The 25450-nt window shown below is 35.5% G+C and overlaps 1 protein-coding gene across 4 annotated transcripts in view; it reads left to right on the top strand.

The window, feature by feature from the left end:
• DYRK1A (dual specificity tyrosine phosphorylation regulated kinase 1A) overlaps positions 1-25450 on the top strand; it is a 231499-nt gene that overhangs the window by 167174 nt on the left and 38875 nt on the right. For 3 of the 4 annotated variants that reach the window (XM_069075021.1, XM_069075023.1, XM_069075022.1), the window contains 3 exons: positions 5645-5841; positions 19965-20084; positions 21390-21578. In XM_069075021.1, the coding sequence (XP_068931122.1) occupies positions 5645-5841; positions 19965-20084; positions 21390-21578 (506 nt within the window). The remainder of the gene's footprint in view (positions 1-5644; positions 5842-19964; positions 20085-21389; positions 21579-25450) is intronic. The other variant, XM_069075024.1, reaches the window with a different exon arrangement.

The raw sequence follows: 25450 nt of genomic DNA, 5'->3' as shown, positions 1-25450 counted from the left end.
TCCATGAAAGCTGGTGCGATTGCAAAGTGAAGTAGCATAAAGGGAGAAGAGAAGAGAACCTAGGATAGAAGCCTATTGGATACCTAGACTTATCAGGGATTTAGTGAGATGTAAAAGGATTGCCTTGTCACAGTAATGGCCCAATTGTTATTTTTTAATTCTTATTTTTATGTATTTATTTTTGGAGGGGGGGAAGGCAAGGCAGTTGGGATTAAGTGACTTTCCCAAGGTTTGTGTGTCGCGTATCTGAGATTGGATTTGAACTCAGATCCTTCTGATTACAGAGCCGATACTCTTATTTACTGTGCCACCTAGCTGCTCTATGATTTTCTATGTTCATCTATATGTTGTAGTGAAGTAACATTAAATTTAATGTGCCATAACTTGTTTAGCTACTCCGTAATTCTTGAGTGTATAATGTATTCCTAGATTTTTGATGTAACAAACAATAGTGTTGTAAAATTTTTTGTATTTGTGACTCATTTCTTTCTGTCAGTGGCCTCCATAGGATACCTTCCCAATTGGGAAACTTCTGGATAAATTTAAAATTTTTGGACATAATTTTTACTTGTTTTCTATAATAATTGAGGATCTATCCAGAACTACACTGGGAGTGCATTAAGAATGAGTTTTTTCGGAGTGGCTAGGTGGCGTGGTGAATGGAGCATAGGCTTAGTCAAGAGGACCTGAGTTCAAATCCAGCCACAGGCACTTAACATCCCCCCTCACCCTGCATCAAACAAACAAAAAACAAACTAATTTTGTGTGACCTTGGGCAAGTCGCTTAACTCCAATTGCCCTACCTTCCCCCCTCCAAAAAAGGAAAAAAAAGAAAAAGAATGAATTTTTGTATCTTTTTTATGTTGCTATATATGAAATCAGATATTATTACTATTTTAATGTATATTTCTCTCATTTTTAGTAACTTTTTTCCTTTATGCAGACTTGCTTTTGTAATTCTATATGTGTTCTGGGTTTTGGTAGATTATTCGTTAATTACCTTCTTCTCTAAGTTATCTTATATTAATTTGCATATACATATACACATCAGTATATATATGTTGGTGTAATCTCCTTGTAGGTAGGAACTATTTCACTTTTCCATAGCACATGGTAGGCACTTCCTAAGTGCTTGTTGATTAATTTTTAACAATCTGAAACATTTCATTTTCATCTTAAATGAATTTTCTCTTCCTGATGTTTTTGTAAGTAAAATAAAGAAAAGAAACTTTATGATCTTTGATATTCCGCAGGTTTAAGGAAATGATTGATCTTTTTGATGTTTTTTTTAGTTGTTTGGGGTTCTCTAAGTAAAAACAATTTTGCTTTCTTAAAAAGGTTTACACTTTTTTTGTTCCTGCTTTTATGTGTTAGATAATAATGGATAGAGTAGGCAATCCTTGCATTGCTCCTGATTTGTGTGCTGAATTTCTAGTGTTTCTTTGGTAATTATTATAGCAGTTTTTGATTTTATGTAGATTTAGAAAGCCAAAAATATTAAATGCAACCTTTATATATTTTAACTCAAATACTATAGTTAGAGAAATATGAACAAATGTTCCTGAAAGATGAAGACTGAATAATTTTATTGTGAAGAATAGATTGGTCAAGGAAAAGAAAAAAAATGAGACAGTGTATACTAAGATTTGTAGGAAACTGTGAATCCTTGGTAGAAGGATAAAATTTATCTTTTTTTAAACATTTATTAACAAAATAGCTTCAATTTCACATGTACCTAAAAAAAATCTTGCAGATGAGTGAAGTCATACATAGACAACAAGAATAACAGAAGGAACATTGAAAATAAAAGAAGAGAGAAAATAGAAGACTTTTGAGCTAATAAGTTAATCTGAGTCTCTTTGGGACAAGTTAATAATTCAATGGATCTAACATTTTTTAGTTGAGAAAAAAACCAAATTATTGGCATCTAATTAGGAAGAAATTTGTAATGTATGGAATAGAAATGGGGAAAATTATCAAAAATTCATAACAAATTATGCTGCTGACAAAAATATAAAATACTCAAATGAACAAAGCAGGAATAGGAAACCTAAATATCATCTGAGAGAAATTGTACAGATTGTAAATGAATTCTCACAGAAATGAAAGTACATATAAAATCCATCAAGAAAAGGGAAAATAAGCACCCCCCCCATCTGTGTGTGTGTCTGTCTCTCACACTGTATCAACAATGCAGTATTCACAGTGCCTACAGTACCTACAAATGTGCTGATATGGGTATTAATCACATAGCAGGCTCTCTACATGGGGGATATAGCTAGAACATTTATTCAAATACCAGAAAAAGAGTCCCCAAACCAGAAAGTCAAAACCATCACAGTAGTTATGGAGTTGGTGCACATAGTGGCACACGTTGTTAATGTCGTGAACACCCACATTCTCAAGCCTTCAAAACAGAACAGGTTACCTCAGGCAAAGATCCTTTGTCTCCTCACTGATGACAACTGCTCAGCATTCATGCAGCTCACTCCCAGCAACTCCGGTCCCCTGCAGTTCCCATCCCCAGCAGTCCTCAACAGAAATTCTGGCTGGCTCAAAAAAAGAGTTTGCGCTATAGCTGCCACTTCCAGTCCCTGTACTGACTCTAGCTTGGCTCCGGCTTCCTCTTGCCCCAGTCTTTCCTGCTATGTCAGCAAGTTCAAGGGGCATGGAAGATCTTCAAATCCCATAACCATTATACACAGACACGCGCACACATATGAGCAATTATAACACCCTAGAAAAGATGTAAATTAATACAAATTGTTCACTGCAGGGTAGAGGTGGGGAGGACAGCAGTTTGTGGAGATCAGGAAAGGCTTTATGAAGGAGGTGGTACAACAACAACGCTGTAAAACAAACAATTTTGAAAGCCTTAAGAGCTCTTGATCAATGGAATGACAGACCATAATTCCAGAGAACTGGTGATGAAACAACCTACCTTCCTATCTCCTGAGAGAAAGATGATGAACTCAGGATGCCAGATTACATATTTATTTTTTGGATATGGTGAATTGACTGAGTCCAAGTTTTACAGAACAAATCCTTTAATTAAGTGGATTTCTTCTGTGAAGTTTGGATTCAGTCAAAGGGTGGCACTTGAGGACCTAGAAGGCCACATGTCACCTTGAGACCACAGATTCCCCTCCCCTGTTCTAGATGATCCAAGTGAAGGCTAGGAGAACCCTTTAAAGAATTCCAAGACAAAACATTTGAATTTCAATCACAAGCACTTTTAGTGGACACCTACTAACTATGGGGTAGGCACTGTGCTAATCATTCTGAATCTAATGAAAAAATAAAATAAATATTCCCTACTGTTAAGGAGTGTACATTCCCCCATCCCCAACTTGCATTTGTAGTTGTCTTTTTTCCTCTTTTATTGGTCCACTGAGCATTGCCTAAAATTTTTAGTCAGTAACACTTTCCGATACAGTGATAGCATCAGTCTTTAGCTAAAAGTGTAGCTTTAAAAGTGCATATTCATTTGTGGTGCACAGTATTTAATCTCTTGTCTCTGTGCCTTTGCAGAAACTGTCCTTTATGTCTAGAGTACATTCTTTCTCTTAAAAAAAAATCTTTTCTGTTTTTCCTTATTACATGTAAAGACAATTTTTTCTGTTAATTTTTTTTTAAATTTAGAGTTTCAAGTTTTCTCCCTCGTCTCCCCAATTCCGTGAGAGGAGCTTACGTTTTTTAGGGAAAGAAATGTATGTGTATACATAGATACAGGATAGATCCATTTAGACTAAATATAAGATATAAATAGTTGCAACTAATGTAGCAACTAAAGGGATCCAGACAGAGGAATTATTTAGAATATGGGTTCTTAAATTGTACTCTGTAAACTTGTTTTTAAAAATATTTTGATAACTGCTTTTTAGTAGAATTGATTGATTTTCTTTGTAATCTTATTCATTTTACTTTTATGTGTTTACAAACATTATTCTGAAAAGGGGTCCACAATACAAAAAAAGCTAAGAACCTTTGGCTTAGAAGGTTATACTTGAGCTATGTCTTGAAGGAAGTGAGGAGCTGTTGTATTCCAGGGTCACTTCTGAGGCAAGGAACTGAAGTTTTATATATGAACAGCAGGCATCTAGGTGGTGCAGTGGATAGAATGATGGGCTTGTGATCAGGGAGACTCATCTTCCCGATTTCAAATTTGACCTCAGACACTTAATACTTTGTGACCCCAGGCAAATAATTACCCTATTTGCCTCAGTTCCTCATCAAGAAAATGGCAAACCACTTTAGTATCTTTATTCCCCCTGACCCTGGCCCCCGGTCCAAAAGGCAAAAACAGAAGCTACAACAATAAATCCAAATGGGGTCACGAAGAGTGAGACATGACCGAACAGTAACAATATGAGCATTATCAAGATAGCCAATTTGGCTAGACTAGTAAGTACAAACAAGTCAAATAGGAAATAAACATTTATTAAGTGCCTGCTTTGTGCCGTGTATTATGCAAAGTGCTTTTTTTTTAAAGCAATCAGGGTTAAGTAACTTGTTCAAGGTTTACACGGCCAGTTATTTCTGGGTGTGGTGCTGAGTATCTGAGCCCGGATTTGATCCAGGTCATCCTGACACTGGAGCCGGTGTCACCTGGCTGCCCCAAGCAATTGGGGTTAAGTAACTTGCTCAAGGTTACACGGCCAGGTGTTTCTGGGTGGGTGCTAAGTGTCTGAGCCCGGGATTCGATCTCCAGATCTTCTCAACACTGGAGCAGGTGCTCTTACTTGCTGTGCTACCTGGCCGCCCCTATGCAAAGTTCTTTTTACAAATATCTCATTTTATCCTCACAAGAACTATGAAAAGTACGTGTGATTATTATTTCTATTTTATAGTTAAGGAAACTGAGGCTGAAAGGTTGAGTGGCTTGTCCTGGGTCACACAGCTAGTTAAGTGTGAGGTCAGAGTTGAATTCAGGTCTTCTTGACTCCAGACACAAAGCACTATCCAGTTAGTCACTTAGCTAGAAACTAAAAGAGTACAAGAAGGGGAGTAATGTATAAAGAAGGTAGAAATATGGGTTGGTTCTTCATTGTGGTAGGTTTTAAAAGCCAACCAGAGGAATTTATATTTTATCTTAGAGGCAATTGGGAACCACTTGAGTTTAAGTAGGGAAACACTGTCCTTAAAGAAAATGACACATAGATTTGTATGGAGGATGGATTGAACCGTTATTGCAGTATGCCAGAGGAGGGGTTATATGTCATTTGACCTAAATTTGATAAATGAAATTACATTTTCCTGCAATAGCAACTTTCACGTAATGCTTACCAATTTACAGAGGAGTTTTTGTCTGTTGATAGAAGGGGATTTCCACATTGATGAAATTCTACTTCACTGAAGTAATAATAAATCTGAAAATTCAGTATTAGAATAGTTCATGTAACAAGGTTTTTTGAAGCGTTTCTCTAAATGACTATCATCTTAGTACGTTTAAAGTACAAAGACTTACCTAAAATCATTTTTAGTTAGAATTCTTTTAGAACATTATTGTTTAATGACATATAAATGTTATATTCAGTTTTGAAAAGGTCCTGAATGAAGTTAAAAATTAAAAACCCAAATATAAAATGATTCACATATTAGGAGAATATGAATTTTTCCTTATAATCTTCTTTTCTTTTCATAGGAGAGACTTCAGCATGCAAACCTTCATCTGTTCGCCTTGCACCATCATTTTCATTCCATGCCGCTGGTCTTCAGATGGCTGGACAAATGCCCCATTCACATCAGCAGTACAGTGACCGCCGTCAGCCAAACATAAATGACCAACAGGTTTCTGCCTTATCTTATACTGACCAGATTCAACAGCCTCTAACTAACCAGGTATGTTTGTGTCATATTAGACAGCTTGTTGCCTTAATATTTGAGAATATAAGAAATATGAGTGATTTGGTTGGTTTAGTTGAGTTTGTTTTTCTGCTAATTATGCAAGGTTCCAAATATTTATCCTGTAAACTATTTTCAGTAGAATCAAATTATGTTTTTTAATTAAAGAAAATATACAGATTTATGTCAGAGGAGAAATGTTAGTTCAAGAAATATTTTTTATAAAATTATATTACTTGAAGTAATCGCTTGGTTTCTTAGAAGGTGAAAGCAGGTAATGATTTGTTGTAGTAAAATATCCAGTTATCCTACTGGTCTGAGTATAAGTTGCCCCCTAAATAACCTGCATCTCTAATGTGAAAAGTCATTAAAGGAAAAAAAAAGCTAATTTAAAAAACAAAACATTTCTTTACTCTTACTATAGCAATATAGCTCTAATTGCTTTATAATATAATTTTTAATATTTATTTATGCTCTTTTTATATCACTTTGACTTTATATCACCAGTGACTTTCCTTTCACTCATAAAACCTGGTGGAACCCTCCTTCATAGCAAATAAGTGTAGTCAAAACATTCACCATGTCTAAAAAGGTATACCTCATTCCAAACCTCAGTCTACTATCTGCTCTCAGGCAGGAAACATGCTTCAGTGTCAGAGAAAATTCTTTAACAGTTCAATCTATGAAATAACTTTGTAGTAATGAGTGTGATATGTGCCTTAGAACAATGCTACTAGGCCATTTGGCAGATTATAGCGGTGTTGATAATTTTTAAAATTCATTTTGAGCAGTGAATATTGATCAGATATAAATTGGTGTTATGTCCATAGTCAAGTAACTGTTTCATAGTATTGGAATGTTAGTCCTGGAAGGAACCTTTACAGATAATGAAATTGAACTTGTGTGGAAGAACTGACTGTTCAGTGTCACACTGGAAAGTAAGGAACATAACTAGAATTTATACCCAGGTCTTTCTGGCCATTCTGCTTCTACTGCCCTGCTACCCTCAGGATTTATTATTTGAATGAATACTTGACCAGAGCAGTTTATTCAGGTAGCTTATTTTTTCAGATGATTATTTTTAGCTGAAGTGCAGTAGAAGTATCCTCTCTTTTCCCCTCCCTTCCTTTTTTCCCTTCCTTCCTTCCTTTCCCTCCCTCGCTTATTTTAGAGGTCTTATTTTCAGTAATTGGAGAAGTGATCATTCTCTTGTTTGTTCACCACATTTTAGCAGCAAATGCTACTTTCTAATGAAGTGATATTGTAGTAATATAATCACCTCCCCAGAAAAATTATTAGTATTATTGGGTTATTATTATTTTCAGTGTGCATTTCTTTGCAGAAGTCTTTTTGAGGGTTAGTTTATTTAAAATTAGATAATATAATCTGACAATCCATGTAACCTAGGCACATTTAACTACAATATGTCACAGTATATTCAAAGCAAACTAACTAGGGAGGATGCCACTGGTGTCTACTCTCTAAGAAGTAGCTAAGGTCACTGGGTTTGAAATCAAGAAGATCTTGGTTCAAATTCTACATTACATACTCAGTAGCTCTCTAATCTGGGCTGCCCCAGGTTCTTACCTCATCTATAAAATGAGTTGGTTCTAATGAATAACCTTTGAAGTGTTTTCCAGATCTAAATTTAGGATCCTTTAGGATATCTTAAGTATCTTGTGTGACACTTGACTATGGCATGAGGATCGAATGAGAGCACCGGCCTGTATAGTGTATTTTAGTAAAGCATTTTAGTTTAAAACAATTCTTTATCTTTTTAGACAAAAATAAATATGAAGAAAAGTCCTAATGTTATCTTACCTCACTCTAATCTGGATTCTTTTTCACACCATATTTTAGGAGAAATATTTATTTCTTGAGAAAGTAAAAAGTAAAATTTTAATATTCTTCCAAATCTGTTTATATGTTTGTTGGTAATTTTCATTTTTTTAAAAATCTGTCACTATCATCTGACCACTTATCCATTGAGGCATCACACCATATTTCATAGACTTATTAATTTCAAATAGATTTTAAATATTGTGTCACTCATGTCAGTGATTCCTGGTGTGAAGATTTTACTCAACCTTCCTTTTGTTCCTGCCACCATTGATTTCTTCATTCACAAAACCTTTTTAATTTTTATATAATCGTGTAGCACCAATGTAGTATTTATTCACAACAACAATGGCAACTGTATATATGTGGGCATAGTTCTTAATTGCAAAATATAAGACTGTTCATATAGAAGACAGAAGAAGAGAGTTTATTCAGACACCAGAAAACCAAATTCCAACACCAGAAAGCTGAATTCATCATAGCTGCATAGAAGTTAAGACAACGTAACACAGAAGAGATTCAAACCATCCTTTAGCCTTCCCATAAACCATCACTCACAAACCTAGCTGTTTCCCTGGCTGTGTCCTGTCTCTCCCACCCATCTAGCTGGTCGGCTTCCCAGCTTCCTGTGGGCTCTGCTGTACCCTTTAGCAAACTCCTTCCACCACAGACTCCATGTGATTACATTCCGCCTGTTAGGGGGCAGGGAAAATCTTCAAAGCAGGGAAGGCCAGCCTTCAAATTCCCTTAGGCTTATTAAGGAGCAGGGAAGATCTTCAAATTCCCATTATCATTAAAAATCATCAAGAATATTTTATCTTTTATGATCTCCCTGATTCCTTGTTTTGTTATAAAATCTTCCTTGATACATAGTTGTGAAAGAGAAAACTTTTTGCTCTAATTTATTTTATTGTGTAAATTTATACCTAGGTCATTTACCTTGTTTATGAAACCACTAAATTTGCACTCATACCATTTGCTGGAAAAAAAATAATTTCAAGGTTATCCTGCTTGTTTGTCTTTGCTCCCTTCTGAACTTCTTCCTCTTTCCTCTGTGTACTCTTTAAAACTTTCAACTGGCTCTTTATTGTTTTTTCTTAATACTACTATCAATAATAGAGAAACAGAAGGGAAAAATAATCCTTGCTATAAATTTGCAAAACAAATCTGTGCAAAAATGAATTTTTCTTTCCACACCATAACTCAGGTCTGTCAGGTAATAAGTAGCGTGCTTAATCATATAGGTTCTTTGGTCAGAGTTTCTAAAGTCTTTCAAAATTTTTTTCTTTTAATGTTGTTATTGTGTAAGTTTTCTTGGTTCTGCTCATTTCATATTATATAAGTTCCTACTTTCTGTGATTCTCTGGAATAATAACTTTAGTAATTTCTTTTCTTTCTTTTTTTTGCTTTTTGAAGTGGGGAGGGCAGGGCAATTGGGGTTAAGTGACTTTTCCAAGGTCACACAACTAGTAAGTGTTAAGTGTCTTGAGGCCAGATTTGAACTCAGGTCCTCCTGACTCCAGGGTTGGTGCTCCGTTCACTAGTGGTGCCACCTATCTAACCTACATCCTACATTCTACATTCTCCCTTTTCTTTCCCTTTTAAACAATATTATTGTTGCAATAATATTCACTTAACACTCACATACAACAGTTTGTTCAGCTACTCCTCAATTCCTGAATAGCCTGTCAGAAAGTTTATTTTATTTTCTGGTATTCACTTCACAATGATAATCTGTTCTCTCATTCCCTCTTTCTCCCTTCCCTCCTTCTGTCTGTCTCTGTCCTGCCACCCACCCACCCCTAAAACCCCAATTTTTTTCTTTGAGAGTTCACGTGTTTTTGAGGCTGGGTCTTTCTAACTTAGGCTTCAAGTGCAGCAGCCATTTATGGATCGGATAGCACTACTGTTTAGCACAGGTGCTTTGACATGCTCCATTTTTCTTATCTGAGCCAGTTTGCCTTTTTTAAACAGTCTGATGTCCCCATATTTATTGATGCTGGACTCAATATGGGCACCCTTTAGGACAGCAATCGGCTAAAGCTCAGAACTCTCATGCTCCTTGAGGGAAGAGATTCTTTTGTTTCTCTGTATCACCAGTGCTTAGCCCAGTGCCTGATGCCCACTAAGTGCTTATTAAATGTTTGTTGACTGATCTACCAAACCTCAGTCTTCTTGGTGGCAAGGATTACTTATCCTCACCAACCTCAGCCTCCTTGGAATCATGAATTACTTACCAAATCACCACACCCAATTTATTATCTTCTCTTTTAATCATCTTTTCTCTCCCCCCTTCACTTTCCACACTGACTTTGATATATTTCTGCACTATACTCTTACCATGTATATTATGTGTATACATTTGCATGAGTATGCAGCCCTTTTCTGGCTAAAGGCCAGGTTCAGTTAAAAGTGATATTCGTTTGATTCCCGACCCTCCTACCTTTCCTCGTTATTTGCTCTTCTCTCACACCCAATTTTTACTCTTTTCTACATCTTCCCTTTTCTTTTCCCTTTTAAAACCCTCAGAGCAAAACCAGTCCACACTGAGCAGCCTACCTTACTGTGGCCCCCCTTCTCTCATTACTTTTTGAAGATATTAAAGTTTTGAAGAGACATTTAATTCTTCTCTTATTAAAATGTTCGCTTTTCATCATTAAATAGCCACTTCTGGTTGCTCATATGTATTTCTTTCTAGATCTTTTGTTCACATTTCAGCAACAGTAATGCTTACTAGACTGCTATTCCATAAAAATTCTCAAAAGGTCTTTTTTTTAACCCCTATAGATGAAACTGAACTTTCTAGGGTAAATGATTTTTGGTTGCAAGCTAATCACTTGCCTTTTGGAATATTGTATCCCCACACGCCTCCTTATTTATAGTAGAAGTTGCTAAGTCTTGCGTGGTCCTCAGGTTATTCTAATTTGTTACTTGAACCCCCCTTTTTTTTTTTTTTTTTTGCTACTTGAAGTATTTTTTTCTGTGACATTGGAGCTCAGAATTTTGACTGGCATTGCTAGGATTTTTCCTTTTGGTGGTTATTTTTTTTTAAAGGAGATGATCCGTGGATTCTTTCAATCTTCACTGTACCCTCCAGTTATAATAGCTTTCAGCAATTTTCATTTTTAATTTAGTAAAACAAATTATTTAAAATAATGTTTTTTGGGCAGTTCATTGACTTTAAAATTATCTTTGATCAGTTTTGCATATTTCATTTTCTTTTTGTTTTCCCCAGTGTTTTAATTTTGTTCTGTTTCTTGCTGTCTGATGGAATCATTGACTTTTGTTTGATTTAGTCTAATTAGTCTAATTTTCAGGTAGCCTATTACTTTTGAGAGATTTACTACTTTTTGTTTTTTTCTTCCAAATCTCTCCTCCTAGGGCATTTATTTCACTTTTTAAATCTCTTGCTTCATTTCTTCTGGCTATTTATGTCATCCTTGTAGAAAAAAAAAAACAACTTTTATTCCCCCTTTGAGTTTGTGTTTTTAGTAGTTATGATACTACTCTTTCTATCAAAATTGGGTTTTTTGGCATCTCTGAATCTATAGTAAGTCTCATAGAATTATGTCATCAGTTTTCTTATCCTTTTCCCCTTAGAGGCTGAAGGACTTTGGAAACTCCAAGGCGTATTGTTCTAGGACCAAGCTCTGCTCCCTCCTGCACCTTTGGTTTGGGGTGGTTGTCATATTTTGTCTTGACCTAGCTTACCTTGGTTCATGCACTGACTCTAATTCTCTGAGGTAGGTCCTTCTGTATCTTTGAGGTTCAGAGCACTGAATATTCAGGGTTCTCTGTGGAATCTCAGCTTGGTGCTGGGGTGGTCTAGTCTGAGTGTTGGCATTGCCACTCCCATTATCTTCCAAGCTTTATGATATAGGTTCTCTACCATCTAGGGGCTTTCTTGAATGAACTTTCTCTTAACTGTTTCTGAATTCAGAGACTTAGCATACAGGTGTCTCTTTACCATTTCTGTTTAATCTGGGAGGCCTCATAGCTGTTTGTTAGTATTAGCACTGGCTTTTCTGGCAGCTTTCTTTAATATTGCCTTTGGATAGTTGATGTTTCTTCTTATTGGACTTTTAGATCGTTATTCAGTCTGGTATAGCTTTTGGATGTGTGTTGGACTGGGCTGCTTGCCTCTTTATACAGCTATCTTAGCTCAAGATTTACATATATGTAATTGTAACATACTGAAATAAGTAATTATACAGAAAACCATTATTCCTGGCTAGGCTGTTGCCTTAACAAATCTAAAGGTTTTGTTTTATTGATCAAATTATCCTGAGAGTCTACCCTATGGGTGGGGAACCTTCAGCCTCAAGGCCACATATAGCCCTTTAGGTCCTCAAGTGTTTCTCTTTGACTGAATCCAAACTTCACAGAAAAAAAATCACCATAATGAAAGGATTTGTTCCATAAAACTTGGACTCAGTCAAAAGACTGCACCCTAGGACCTAGAGGGCCACATGGTTTCAAAGCCATAGGTTCCCCATCTCAGATCTAGCCTTTCCCCTACAGAAGTACACAGAATCAAACCTTTACATCACATCTGAACTCAGGGAATAGACAGGAAGGTTGAGATAACAAAAGAAGAATCCCACAATTTAAAAAAAAATTGTGGTGACAGGGATGCTCAAGATACAAACCAGAGGGAAGGAATGACTTCAGAGCATCTACAGTCCAACCCTTAAAGAAAAACGCAGCTTGGGCACAAATTCAACTGTAATTCCTGGAGGAGATGTAGGAAGAGTGGTGGAAAAAGAGGGAAAAAGTGTTTTATAAATGAAATGAGGATCCTAGAGGAAGAAACTAGAAAAAGAACGAGAGCTTTGGAAAGAGAATAACAGAGGTAGAAAGGCACAAAACCTTTCCCAAGTAACTAATGCCTTGAACCCAATTAGAACGTATCAGAGAGAAGCCAATGAGTCCATGAGCCAGGAAAAAAATATTAAAAGAAAGTTAAAAGGCTGAAAAAAATGAAAAAAGTACAAAGTACATAATTGCATATAGTTAAAACAGATCAAGGAGAAACAAATTAAGATTCATTGGATTACCTTAAAGCTACAACCAGACAAAAAAAACCACACACAAAGTCCAAAGATTTTAGGTCAAAGAAAAAAATACTGCAAGTAGTCAGAAAGAATTCAATTACCAGGGAGCCACAATCAAAACCACATATGATTTATCAAGCACCATAATAAAAAAGTGGAGGGATTAGAAAAAAATATTGCAGAAGTCAGAGGATATAGGTTTCAAGCCAAGATTTATTTACACAGCAAAAGTGACTCTGATTGTGCAAGGAGGGCAAAGTGGACCTTTAATGAAATACCTGACTTACAAGCATTTTTGATGGAAATACCAGAGCTGTGAAGAAACTTTGGAAGTTCAAATATAGGATTTAAGAAAACATAAAAAGGTAAACATGAGCAAACAGTGGTAAAGGACTAAATTACTTATATTCTAATATGGGGAGGTGATATAGATCCCCTCTGAATCCTGCCATCACCAGGGGTCATAGAGGGAGTCTAATTAGAAGGCATGGAAAAGGTTAATGAAATTTTAGATTTCTAACTGTGCCAGTTAGTTCATTGCATTAGTAAGGATATCCATTGTAATGATAAGGTAAAGTGAAACACAAAGCTCTAAGCATGCTCAATTTATTGTAAAGTCTTAGCCTCCTCAGCAGACTAAGACGTAGACCCTGAATGAGGGCTGACAAATTATTTAATGGGCAAAAACCGAAAACTAAAAGGCAGCATCATAGATGAGGAAAACAGGAAACAGTGTAATTGGCTACAAAGTCAGAAGCATCCTGTATGTGGGGGGTCAATATGATTGACTTGAAGTTTGAGATGCAGGGCTAGCAACAACCCCTCCTGTTTTATTGATATGGAAAGCTTATTGGTTGTGTCCACCTGCATGGCTAGTTAGTGTCACAGCAACAACAGCTCAGACTATCTTGAAGGATAGTCAGTGTTGTAGAGATAATAGGCCAGATCCCATCCTTCAGGGATAATAGATTTCCTTGACACAAGAATAAAAGTGCTTAGCAGGAAAATTGAACTTCTTAAATGAAGTCAGAGATAGTAAGTAATTTATAGGAAAGTAGAATTTCCAAACTTGGAGATAAATGAAACACGACTTAGGCAGTTACACAGAATGTTGGCAATGATACGGAATAGAATCAATTATAAAAATGGAGGCAATATCAATTTTATTTTCTCAACATGCTTTAGTAATATTAACCAGCTGTTCACTTCCCAAATCTGTCTTTCTTTTCTGAAAGCCCTTATTCTTGATGGGCACCAGTGAAACCACTTGTTGCCCAGTATTCATTTTTGTGTACAAAATCTCATGATATTTGCTATAACAACTTTTTGTAGATTTTTTTTTTCACAGATATATGTATCAATGTGAATTACTAGAAGTTGAATAGTAATTATCGAGTGTAAGTGTTGGGGAGGGGGGCTAGGAATTATCTTGCTTTGAATACGTATCACAAGAAGAAAGCAAACCTTTCTATTGTTGATGTCCTTTTTACATGTTACTGCCTCATCCTTCACTTGGGAGCCATGAACCATAGAGTCTTAAAACTTTTTCATTATTCTTAACTGTATCCTGTGCATCCATACCATCATTTTATTGAGGATATATATAACTGATACCTATTCAGAGAGGGTATAGTTTTTTTCATCTTTGGGAAGAGTTTCATATTAGTTACTCAATTCTAAGTACTCACTGGCCCTTCTTTTTTTCCTTTCCCTTTTGTGTGATATCCTTCTACCTTCAAATTTCCATACAGAAGTCTGGAGTTTGTTTTCTTCTTTATGCTGAAGCCCCTCTTTTTTTTTTTTTTTTTAAGTTAATTTCTTTTTAGTTTTCAGCATTCACTTCCATAAGCTTTTGAGTTTTAAATTTTCTTCCCCCACCCCTTTCCCCAAGATAGTGTGCAATCTGATATAGACTCTGCTAAAGCATTCATGTTAAACATATTTATGTATTAGTCCTGATGTAAAGACGAATTAGAGCTAATGGGAGGAATCACGAGAAAGAAGAAACAAAACAACAACAAAAAAAAAGAAGAGCAAATAGTATGCTTCCATCTGCATTCAGACTCCAGAGTTCTTTCTCTTGATGTGGATGTCATTTTCCATTGTGAACAGTCTTTTGGAGTTGTCTTAGATCCTTGCATTGCTAAATGGAACTAAGTCTATCAAAGTCAGTCTTCACCCAGTGTGGTTGTTACTGTGTACAGTGTTCTCTTGGTCCTGTTCATTTCACTCACCATCAGTTCATATAAATCTTTCCAGGTTTTTCTGAGGTCCTCTTCTTTATAATTTCTTATAGCACGATAGTATTTCTGTTGCATTCATATACCACTTCTTCAGCCATTCCCTGGTTGATGGACATACCCTCAATTTCTAAATCTTTGCCACCACAAAGAGCTGCTATAAATATTTTTGTACATGTGGATCCTTTTCCCATTTTTATGATCTCTTTGGGATACAGCTCTAGAAGTGGTATTGCTGGGTCAGAGGGTATGTACAGTTTTATAGCCCTTTGGGCATAGTTCCAAATTACTCTCCAGAATGCTTGGATCAGTTCACAGCTCCAGGGCTTTTAATGTTCCAATCTGAAGCCCCTCTTCCCTTTCTTTTGTTTATTTTTTAAATTAAGAATACTTCATTTTTGCTTAGAACCTTGATTGTATCCAGGTATTCTTTGAGCTTCTTTGTGAGGGAGATCAACCTGAAATAATAGTGTGTTGTTTTATTTTGCTTTGAAAACCTTTTACCTGGAAACATTTATTTCAGAAATGCTCAGAGAAGCCTGGGTGACACATTTCCCACTGTTTGATTTTTGCCATCCTAGTATATATCCAGAGATGTTTTTCTTTTTTCTTTTTTTTTATATACAGTCCTTGACCCAAATTTACTTTATTTCTCTTTGGTCTCTGGGGAGTCAAGCAATGTCCTTGTACTTCCTTTTCCAGTGCAATACGATAAAGTCTCAGAATAGCCAGTGTTCCACCATCATATGTAATTACAAATGTACAGATGGAAAAATCGCTATTATCTTCAAATACAGAGTTTTGCAAATTAATTGAACAAGAAACATTTCACAAAATTTCCCAAATAAGCTGACAAAACACAAAGCATTTTACAAAGTTTACATTATCTCTGCTTGCTTAGCCTTAGGCTTACAGAACCTTTCTCAGTTCACAAGCAAAAGAAAGAGCAAAGATAAAACTGACTTCTGTCTTGAACAGAAATCTGATCCATGCTGAACTTTCCAAACTACATGAAGCTATCTCTTAAACACTTTGGGATTTGAGGTCATGTCCTTTTTTTCAAATGACAACTATCCTAGGTGGAAAATCTTCCAAAGATTCCCTCAGTGCTTAAGGTCATCTACCTGGGGGCTGCATGAAAACTGTCCCTTTCTACATAGATAAGCTACCCCAAAACAAAAACTCCCTTTCTACACAGGGTGCTAAAGATTTTTTATGGGTCACATTAGCATAGGTGATCCCTGTAGAGATTCAGGCAATTTACTCTTGAGTTTCTTTTATCTCAAAGGGTACCTGAAAATCCCCCATGGTTCCTTGCCATTGCTAGAGCAAACCAAATGGAATTATAAACTCAGTCATCAGATCAAGAAAACAAGTAGGCTCAGTTGAAGAAGTAGCAAAGGATGTCAGCTACTTTTGGACTTTAGTCACCCTGAGAAAAGTGTAGGGCATTTTACTTTCACAAAAGACAAGCTGTCTAGGTCTGCTTAAGTGCAATAAACAAAAATATGAACATTTTGTACTAGACAGTGGCATTCTGGTGATGCCAAGTACTGTGCAGGTGCTTATACAAGACTCAGTATATATCAGAACATATCACTATATTTTAAAAAAATGCATCTTTATCAAAAATGAAAAGTTTGAAAAATTACACTAATGGATCTGATTTATGAGGGAATATTCACTGCAAAAAAAAATCAAGATTATATTTGCAGCCTAAATGTATTGCCAATTTTTCTTGTACCTTCAAGTCTAAGAGTATCTAGAATCAAAATTCCTGGGCAGAAAATTTCTCTAGGAGTACACACCAAAGTAAAAGGCCCAATTTTATTCCAGATAAGGTCCTACATATAACATAAACTAGCATAACCCTTACAGCCTGGAAGGCCAGGTAGGTTAGATTTTACCCCACCCCCAGGATTTTCCAGTACCCTTAAGGCAGATTGGGAGTATTTAGGTGCTCTGCAAATGGCTCCAGCCCCCACCGGCAGCATTCCAGTTTAGGGGCTGGTCCCTGCACCCAGTTCCATTAGCCACTAACAATTGGAGTTGTGTTTATAAAGGAATATTTACATCAGATAGTATAATCTTATTCTTCTAGTACACAGGAGGCATAAGTATCTCCCCTTTCCCCCTTCCTATCCCCTTATTTGTAACATTTCAGTTTTTGGAAAGGGATTAGCTTCACTATTTAGCTCAATTCTTATAGATCACAGCCCCAGTTCCAAGTCCCAAGCACCCTAGCTTCCCAAGATTTTCATGATGGACTGGCTGGCTGCACCATTATTCCTATAATTCTGCCTCTAAGGTATGGCTTAAACTATTGAGTCCATAGGGGTCACTCTGGTACCTGAATGAAACAGAACAAAAAACACAGAACAGAAATAGGCACCCTCAGCTCCATTTTTTGAAGCTTGGGTGAAAGAGGGAGAACTAGAAGATTTTACAAAGTCTTTCTTCTCTCACTAGTTTTGTTCAGTGTACTCACGCTGTGGTTGAAATGGCATCCTCATCCTGTGCAGAAAAAGTGGTGGAAAATAGCTGAAATAGTGTTGATAAAATAAAAATTTGACCCATTTTCTTGGACAGCAAGGAAATTTTAGTGCTTTAGTAACAGGAGAGAGAATTTTAGACTGAAAACTCTTGGGTATAAGGTTGTATAACCTTTCCCAGACTTCTGTTGCAGTCATTTTCTGCTTGATAGGTTCTTGGAATTTGTCAAGTGGCTTTCTGTGGAAAGCCTTGGAGTTAGCCACCATTTAGAAATGTCACAATATCATTTTATTAATTATATTAATATAACATTAATATATATATTTGGGGGCCAGATACATTATATTAAAAATTGGTTTGGTTATTATAATTTTTAATTTTTATGTCATTTCTAAACATTTCCCTCCTCTTTCCATAGAGCCATCTTCTCTAACAAATATAACAACAACAGAAAGTTTCCCCAAACTTAGCAACATGTTAACTGAATATGACCATGTGTGTAATGTTCCCTCATTCCATCCTTACCTCTTCAGAGAAGATAGGGAGATATATTTTCCCCTTTCTCCTTTGAGGCCAACCTTACTCATTATAATTATACAGTCTCAGTTTCTTTCTTGTTGCTGTTATTTCCATTTTACATCATTGAAAATTATTGTGTATATTCCTCTCCCAGTTCTACTTAATTTTGTATTCATATAATTTTCCCCATGTTGGTCTGTAATCTTTATAGTCACTGTGTGAAGTAGTTTTCCATTACATGAATTTATTTACAGTGTTTTAGCCATTCTCAGGTCATTGGACATCTTGATTTGTTTCCATTTTAAAAATTTCTTCAAACCTTGCAACTATAGGTATTTTGGTATATTTAAGAGTACTTGACTATTTGTGAGGTCTCTGAGTTAGAAAGTGTGGATCTTTTAGTCACCTCTTAGTCTTATTCCAAAGGGGGGGTAGGGGAGGGAGGGAGAGAGAGAAAATTTGAAACTCAAGGAATTGTGGAACTGAATCTTGTAAACTAAAAGTAAACAAACGAATTAATAAAGACCAAAAAATTAAAAAAATGATCATACTTCCACCAACACTGTATTGTATTTTGTCTTTTTATACCTTTTAATATCGGCTATCTTATATTTTCTTGTTTTTTGTTTTGATTTTCTCTTATTAATTATTTATAATAATATTTTATATTATAGCTAATTGTTTACCATGTTTCTTTGGGAATTGTTGCTGAGCGGTTAGCCATTGAAGAAGAACTTTTTGTTCTTACATAATTAGGGTTATTTCACTGTATATCTTAGATACCAGGCTTCTTAATCAGAGATTTGATATAAATTCGCGCCCCCCACCCCCATCAGTTCAGTAATTACGTTTCCACAAATTTCTGTTCAGCTGTAGGAAAGGAAGGTTTAGTATATATACTAGGTCATTGTGTTATCTGGTTGGCAAATATTCTTTGTCACAGAGCTGCATGTAGTCTCTATAATAAGCTTCTCTTATGCCCGCTGGTTCTAGATGATTACCTTGATCAGGGATCTGAGCAGAAGGAAGATGTTGCCTTTACTGTGAGGAAGTCCATAATAGCCCATAGTATTTTATCTGTATTAGGACTTGAATTATATTCTCAATGCTGCAGGGTTATGATAGCATCAAGGAACATTCTCAGCTAACAAATTTAAATGATTGCATTGATTTAAATGATGAACAGTTGCCTTGGAAAATATGTGTATGTTTGTAATTTGTGGTGAATGAAAACCCCAAGAGACAGAGTTACTGGGCAGTTAATATTAATTAGACTAGCTAATACTCAATAAATTGATGGTCATTGGTTTCTCTCAGTAACCAAACACGAACCATGGAGACACTGAAAGCTTTAAATACCTTTGTAAAGGAGATGCCCCAGACAAGAGAAATCAACTTTAATTTGTGGGTGTTTAATGAGGAGGTGGGCTAGAAGCCTTCAGCTCCTTCTGCTGAGAATGTGAATTGATCATGAGACTTAGCCACCTCTAGCAATCTGGACAGAGGAATTCATCTCCATCCAGACCACAGGGGTTGGTTTTCTCCTTCATGAGCTGGGTTCCCCTAGACTCCAATTGAAGCGTGCAAGGACAGGGGCTCATTTCCTTGGGGCATGGATTTACCTAGGTTAGATTTTATTTATACTCTAAACATAAGCAAGGTCTCCTAGTCGGATGGGGTTAAGGTTATTTAGCATGTTCCCTACGAATTAGGGACATCTCATCAAGCAGCTGTGTCCTTCAGAGACTGACTGACTGACCTACAGGGACTGGATTGTAAATAAAGGAGATAAATGGGCTGGGCCCTAAATAAAAGAGAAAAAGCCTTAATCCTAATTTAATAATTGGATGTTAATATAATAGCAAAATAATTTCATTCATAATCACAGACATGCAAATACATGAATTTAAAATTTTAGTTGTAGGTATAGTTATATAGTTTAGTTAAAAGTACTAGTCTTTTCTGTCTATTTAAGGTGATACCTGATATTGTCATGTTACAGAGACGGATGCCCCAAACCTTTCGTGATCCTGCAACTGCTCCTCTGAGGAAACTCTCTGTTGACTTGATCAAAACATACAAACATATTAATGAGGTAAGTAAGTAAATTGCTTATTTAACACCAACATGATTCTGGTAAAAGAGGCTGAAAGCTCTGCAGAAAACCATTTTGTGAGTAATGGAGGCTACAAAGTTTTCCCTTATTGTATTGATGATGAATTTGAAGTCTTAGTAAAAAATGACAGTTACTCTATGGGTTTAAAAAAATTAATGTTTAAGTTATGTAAAGCAATATATTTTAGTGGAAAAAACATTTCCCTTAGAGTCAGGGACTTAGGGTTTAAATGTTTTTTCTGACGACAACTTATTCCTTGGATAAGTGAAGTATCTTCCCTGGATTTCACTCTGCTCATCTTTAAAATCAGTAGGTTCAGCTACACAGTTTCAGAGGTCTGTTCCAGCTCTAAATCTATGATCCTTTCAGATTATTTTTATCCATACTTTGACTCTTCAGATACCATCTGTTATATATTGTCAGACACTGCCTGTTACATACTTTAGATTCTGTCAAAGATACCATTGGAACATAATGTCTATTTGTTTCCTACTTTAATCCTGGTTTGGTAATTGGTTGCTGAATGAATGTTTCTTTAAGAAAAATATTTATTTGTGTTTCATTTTACACTCGGAATTTAGTCCTATAATTCATTTGTGTTAAAGGACAAGTATCTCATGAGCTTTTTGGAGTAGAGGAATGAGGAAAGGTATGCATCAGTGTGGCTAGAGGGGTGATAATAGTGTATTTATACAACTTATGACATTCTGATATTATAGAATGGTGTTACTGTTTATTATTGTGCCAGTGGAGTATGATAAAATTAAATAAGAAACTTCTAAATGAGCTATATGGTCTTGCATTCATTATTCTTATCTATACAAATTGACTTGACTTTTATTAACCTGAAAATATGGTCATCTTAATTATTTTTTTGAATTGCAGAAACATTTTATATGTTTTCTCACAATAATTTATGTTTTGTTTATATTTTGAAAACAACTATAAGCTGTAGTATCTTCAGAATGATTTACCTGTTTTGCAGCTTTTTTTTGCATATTCTTTTATTTTAGTAACTTATAAGAAAAAATAACTGACTGTTGTAAAGAGTATTTACTGCATTTGTTTTGAATAGGATATAGGTTCAATGGGGGCAGAAATCAGATCTTATTTAAACTTTAGCTTGTTTCAGCATAGAATAGCGTAAGCATTTCAGTGTTTTTGAAGGAATGAATCCATTAGTGTTGGCAGTTGTACTCTACTTACCAATTTCTTATAAACTATTATCTAAATTATTTGCATACTTAGTAATGTAAAAATATAATTATATTTCTTGAATTTCAGGTTTACTATGCAAAAAAGAAGCGAAGACATCAACAGGGCCAAGGAGATGATTCTAGTCATAAAAAGGAGCGGAAAGTTTACAATGACGGCTATGATGATGATAACTATGATTATATTGTAAAAAATGGGGAAAAGTGGATGGATCGTTATGAAATTGATTCTTTAATAGGAAAGGGTTCCTTTGGACAGGTAATTCAGTGAAAAATTATTAAATTGCTTTAATTGGAAGGATGGTCTAGATTTTAAAATAAAGATTAAAAAATTATAAGTAAGATATAGTTTTCTTTTGGATGCCTATGCATTCAGTAATAACTGAGGTTTGGGAACTATAAGAGATAATATTACTTTTCCAAAGAATTTATTTTCTATGGTATTATTATATTTTTAGGCTTTTTTCATGTTATATTCTTTATTATACATATACCAGGGGTGTGTGTGTGTGTGTGGGGGTGGGGTTTGTCCTTTGTTCTCAAAGAAGACCATGACATTAGGAAGATGATGCTATGACTTGGAAGTGAATCATTAGCCTCACTTTCTTCTCCAGAGCCATCTGGGTCTAGTCTTTCCTAGCCCATTCAGTGATTAGGCTGTTTAAGAAGTGAGCCAGGAGATGGACCCTTTGATTAAAAAAAAAAAATCTGAGTATAGGTATAGCTAATGAGGTATAGTGAAAAGAGAGCCAACATCAGAGAAATCTGAATTCAAGTTCCACCTTTGACACATAGTTAATGTGTGACCCAGAATAAGTCACTTGAACTCTGAGCCAGACAACTCTCTAAGATTAGAAATTTGCAGAGAAGGTAATCATCTGTATCGAAGAAGAAATTTGTTACCAGTGTGGAAGAAATCAATTTCAAGTCTGGTAAATATTGTAAATTATATGAAAGAATCTTTTACTATCCCCTGGAAAGTAGCTATAAAGTTAAAAAATTCTTGTATGTTAAAGAAAAACTGGAGGAATAATATGTGTCTATAGCACCTGCCTTCCCTCCCCCATTAAAAAATTTTTTCTTTTCATTTTGTTTACTGTGCTTTTTAGTTTGATGTTTTACCTTCTAAGTTATTAAGATTGGAGTAATTATATATAAAAAATATAATTCAGGTAGTTCAATTCCGTGCCAAGTTTGTCATTCAGACAATTTTGAATGCCATGATGCTCATTTAACTATATGTGTAAGTCAGCTTGTTCTCATTTTTAATGTTCAGTTGTGAAAAATTAAGATAAAGGTAGACTAGAGAATGAACTGAATTTTAATTATCTGTTGGAAGATTTAATTATTTTCGTTTCTTTATATTTTATTTCTAGTATTCCTACATTCCCAGTAATGAGATCTTATCTAATTTACTTTTTTCTTCAAAATAAAACCCATATATAAACATCAGAATCTTGAGCAGCAAATAAGTTAATGGCACTATAGCACACATTCACTGTATTCTGTGATTCTTTGAGTTGTTCTGATGAAAGACTATACATTAATTTGAATTTAGCAGTTTCTTGGTTTCATTAAACTCTCTCTTTGTACAGTAGACATGATTATATAGATTGGAGATTGATTAAAAAAAGGAACAAAAATAAGTGAAAAATGCTCATCTTTTTTTGTACTCACAGTATAAGTATATAACTTGCATTTTTCTTTGTAGTTCTACATACTACTTTAGTACTTTATTCTATAACAAATCAGATTTGGAAGATACTTTGTGCTCTTTTGAAACTATTTACAAAATAGAAAGAAGTAAAAAAGTTTTTAGTGTGGTCTTAAAAAAGATTTTTTTTTTTTTTTTTGCTTTTTTGGAGAAGGGAAGGTAGGTAGGGCAGTTGGGGTTAAGTGACTTGCCCAAGGTCACATGGCTAGATTTGTGTTAAGTGTCAGACTACATTTGAACTCAGGTCCTCCTGTCTGCAGGGCCGTTGCTCTAATCAGTGTGCCATCTAGCAGCTACAAAGATTTTTTCTTCACTGTTTTTCACAATTAGCTAACTTTTGCCTAGCTCTATACTTATTCTATAGTTAAGCTTCCATCATTACATTGTCATTTCTAATATCCTTTAACTTTTCTTAGACTAAAGTTGGGACAAAGAAATGTTAAGATTTTATTATTGCACTTTTCAGTTTTTCTTTAGAAAACTTTCTTTTAAAAGTATCACTTTTAGGGGCGGCTAGGTGGTGCAGTGAATAGAACAACACCTCTGGAGTCAGGAGGTCCTGAGTTCAAATCCAACCTCAGACACTTAACACAAAACTAGCTGTGTGACCTTGGCCAAGTCACTTAACCCCAATTGCCCTCCAAAAAGCAAAAAAAAAAAAAAAGTATCACTTTTATTTTCCTTGATTTGTGGGCCTCACATTTCCCAAGTTGTTTAATTTCATGACCTATATTGAATTATCTCAGTTTTGAAGATAAAATAGGTTATTTGAAATTTTGTAGCCTGGAAATTTGTTCATACAGTTGAAGGCTGCTAATCCTACCATTTAGTTTCTGTCTATATCTAAATTAGTCTTTAGATCAAGGGTAAAAAAAAATAGGAAAGGTGGCAGTATAGTTTAGTCAAAAGAGAACTGGATTTGAAATTGAGTGCCTGATTTCAAAGGGCTTTGGCAGTAGGTTAGAATTGAGTCCTACTGCTGAGCTTACTGTCACAGAATTATAGAAACTCGAGAGTTGTTAAGGATGCTTGAGACCATCTAGCCTGTTAAAAAAGCTAGAAGAAGCATTCTCTAATGTAACAGAAAAGTAATCATCCATTTTCATTGGAGGCAAGGCCCAAATAGGTCAGTCTAACAGGTTCGAGGTTTAAAATATAATAAACATTTGTTGATGGTAGAAATCAAATTGAAAACCACTTTACTACTTGAGAATTAAAATAAAAAGATATACAAATATAAAAATGAGACGCTCCTCCTTAGTTAGCAAATTGATCTCCAGGTATTTGAAGCTGTAGAAATAGCCTTAGCCGTTCCACCTTCTATAGGCCCCCCCCCCCCCCCCCTTTTTTTTTTTTTTTTTGTATTTTTATCATTAGCTCTGTTTCCGATGAATAATTAGATAGATGGGCACTCATTACCACCATCCTTTCAGTTCTCCAGGCTTGAACCCTCTGGGTCACTATATGGCACAAGACACTATTTCCTGATTCTGGACATTTTCATTTGTTTTCCCCCATGTTTGGAATGCTATTTCTTCTCATTTCTGCCTCCTGGCTTTCTTGGCTTCCTTTAAGTTCTAGATTACATTCTGCCTTCTACAAGAAGCTTTTCCAGATCCCACAATTCTAATGCCTTTATTCTGTTGATTACCCCTACCCTGCAACCCCCTCTCATTTATCCTTTATGTAGCTTGTTTGTATGTAGTTATTTTCATGTTGTGTCTTCTGTTAAACTGTGAGTTTCTTGATGGCATGGTCTTTCTTTTACCTTTCTTTGCATCTCCAGTGTTTAGTATAGTACCTGTTACATAGTAGGAGGTCTCATCATGAGTCAGTTAGTCTTACTAATAAGGACCTTTCCATTTAGTAGAATCTTGGCTCTGCTGAAGAGTTGATGATATCTTCCACATTGTCCCTGTTCCCCATTAATCATCTGAATTAAAATAGCTTAGAAATCATAGGTCTTTTGAATGCAACTTATTTCAGGGCCCATTTAATAATGAGATTCAACCCATACTACCACACATTGAGTGTTCCCTATCTTACCTGGTGCATGGGATCATAACGCTCTTATTGGCACTCTGAAGAAATGCATGTATTATCTTGATTAAGAGGATTACATGATCTCCTCACATACTATTTTATAAAATAACATCATGGTCCCTGTGCCCATGGACCTAGTCCCCAATCTCTGCTGTGTGAGAGCATAGTCCAGAAACTATATGCTGTGGAAGGCATCAGCAAAATTCTACCATCAGTCCTTATCCCAAAGCTGTTGTTTTTTTCATTGTCCAGTGTTATTCTCTCCAGGCCCCAGATCACCTGTAACCAAACCATTGCCATTGCCTAGGAGTCAATATAGATAAAAACCTTATTTTGTAGTCCTCCAAGATCCTCTTACATGTTATATCCATTCA

This window comes from Petaurus breviceps, unplaced genomic scaffold (genome assembly GCF_028583685.1).
Source record: "Petaurus breviceps papuanus isolate PSGF00001 unplaced genomic scaffold, PetGlider_PUasm1.0 90897, whole genome shotgun sequence".
Taxonomy (NCBI): domain Eukaryota; kingdom Metazoa; phylum Chordata; class Mammalia; order Diprotodontia; family Petauridae; genus Petaurus; species Petaurus breviceps.
Note: the sequence above shows the minus strand (reverse complement) of the source record. Positions and strands in the feature narration are given on the sequence as shown.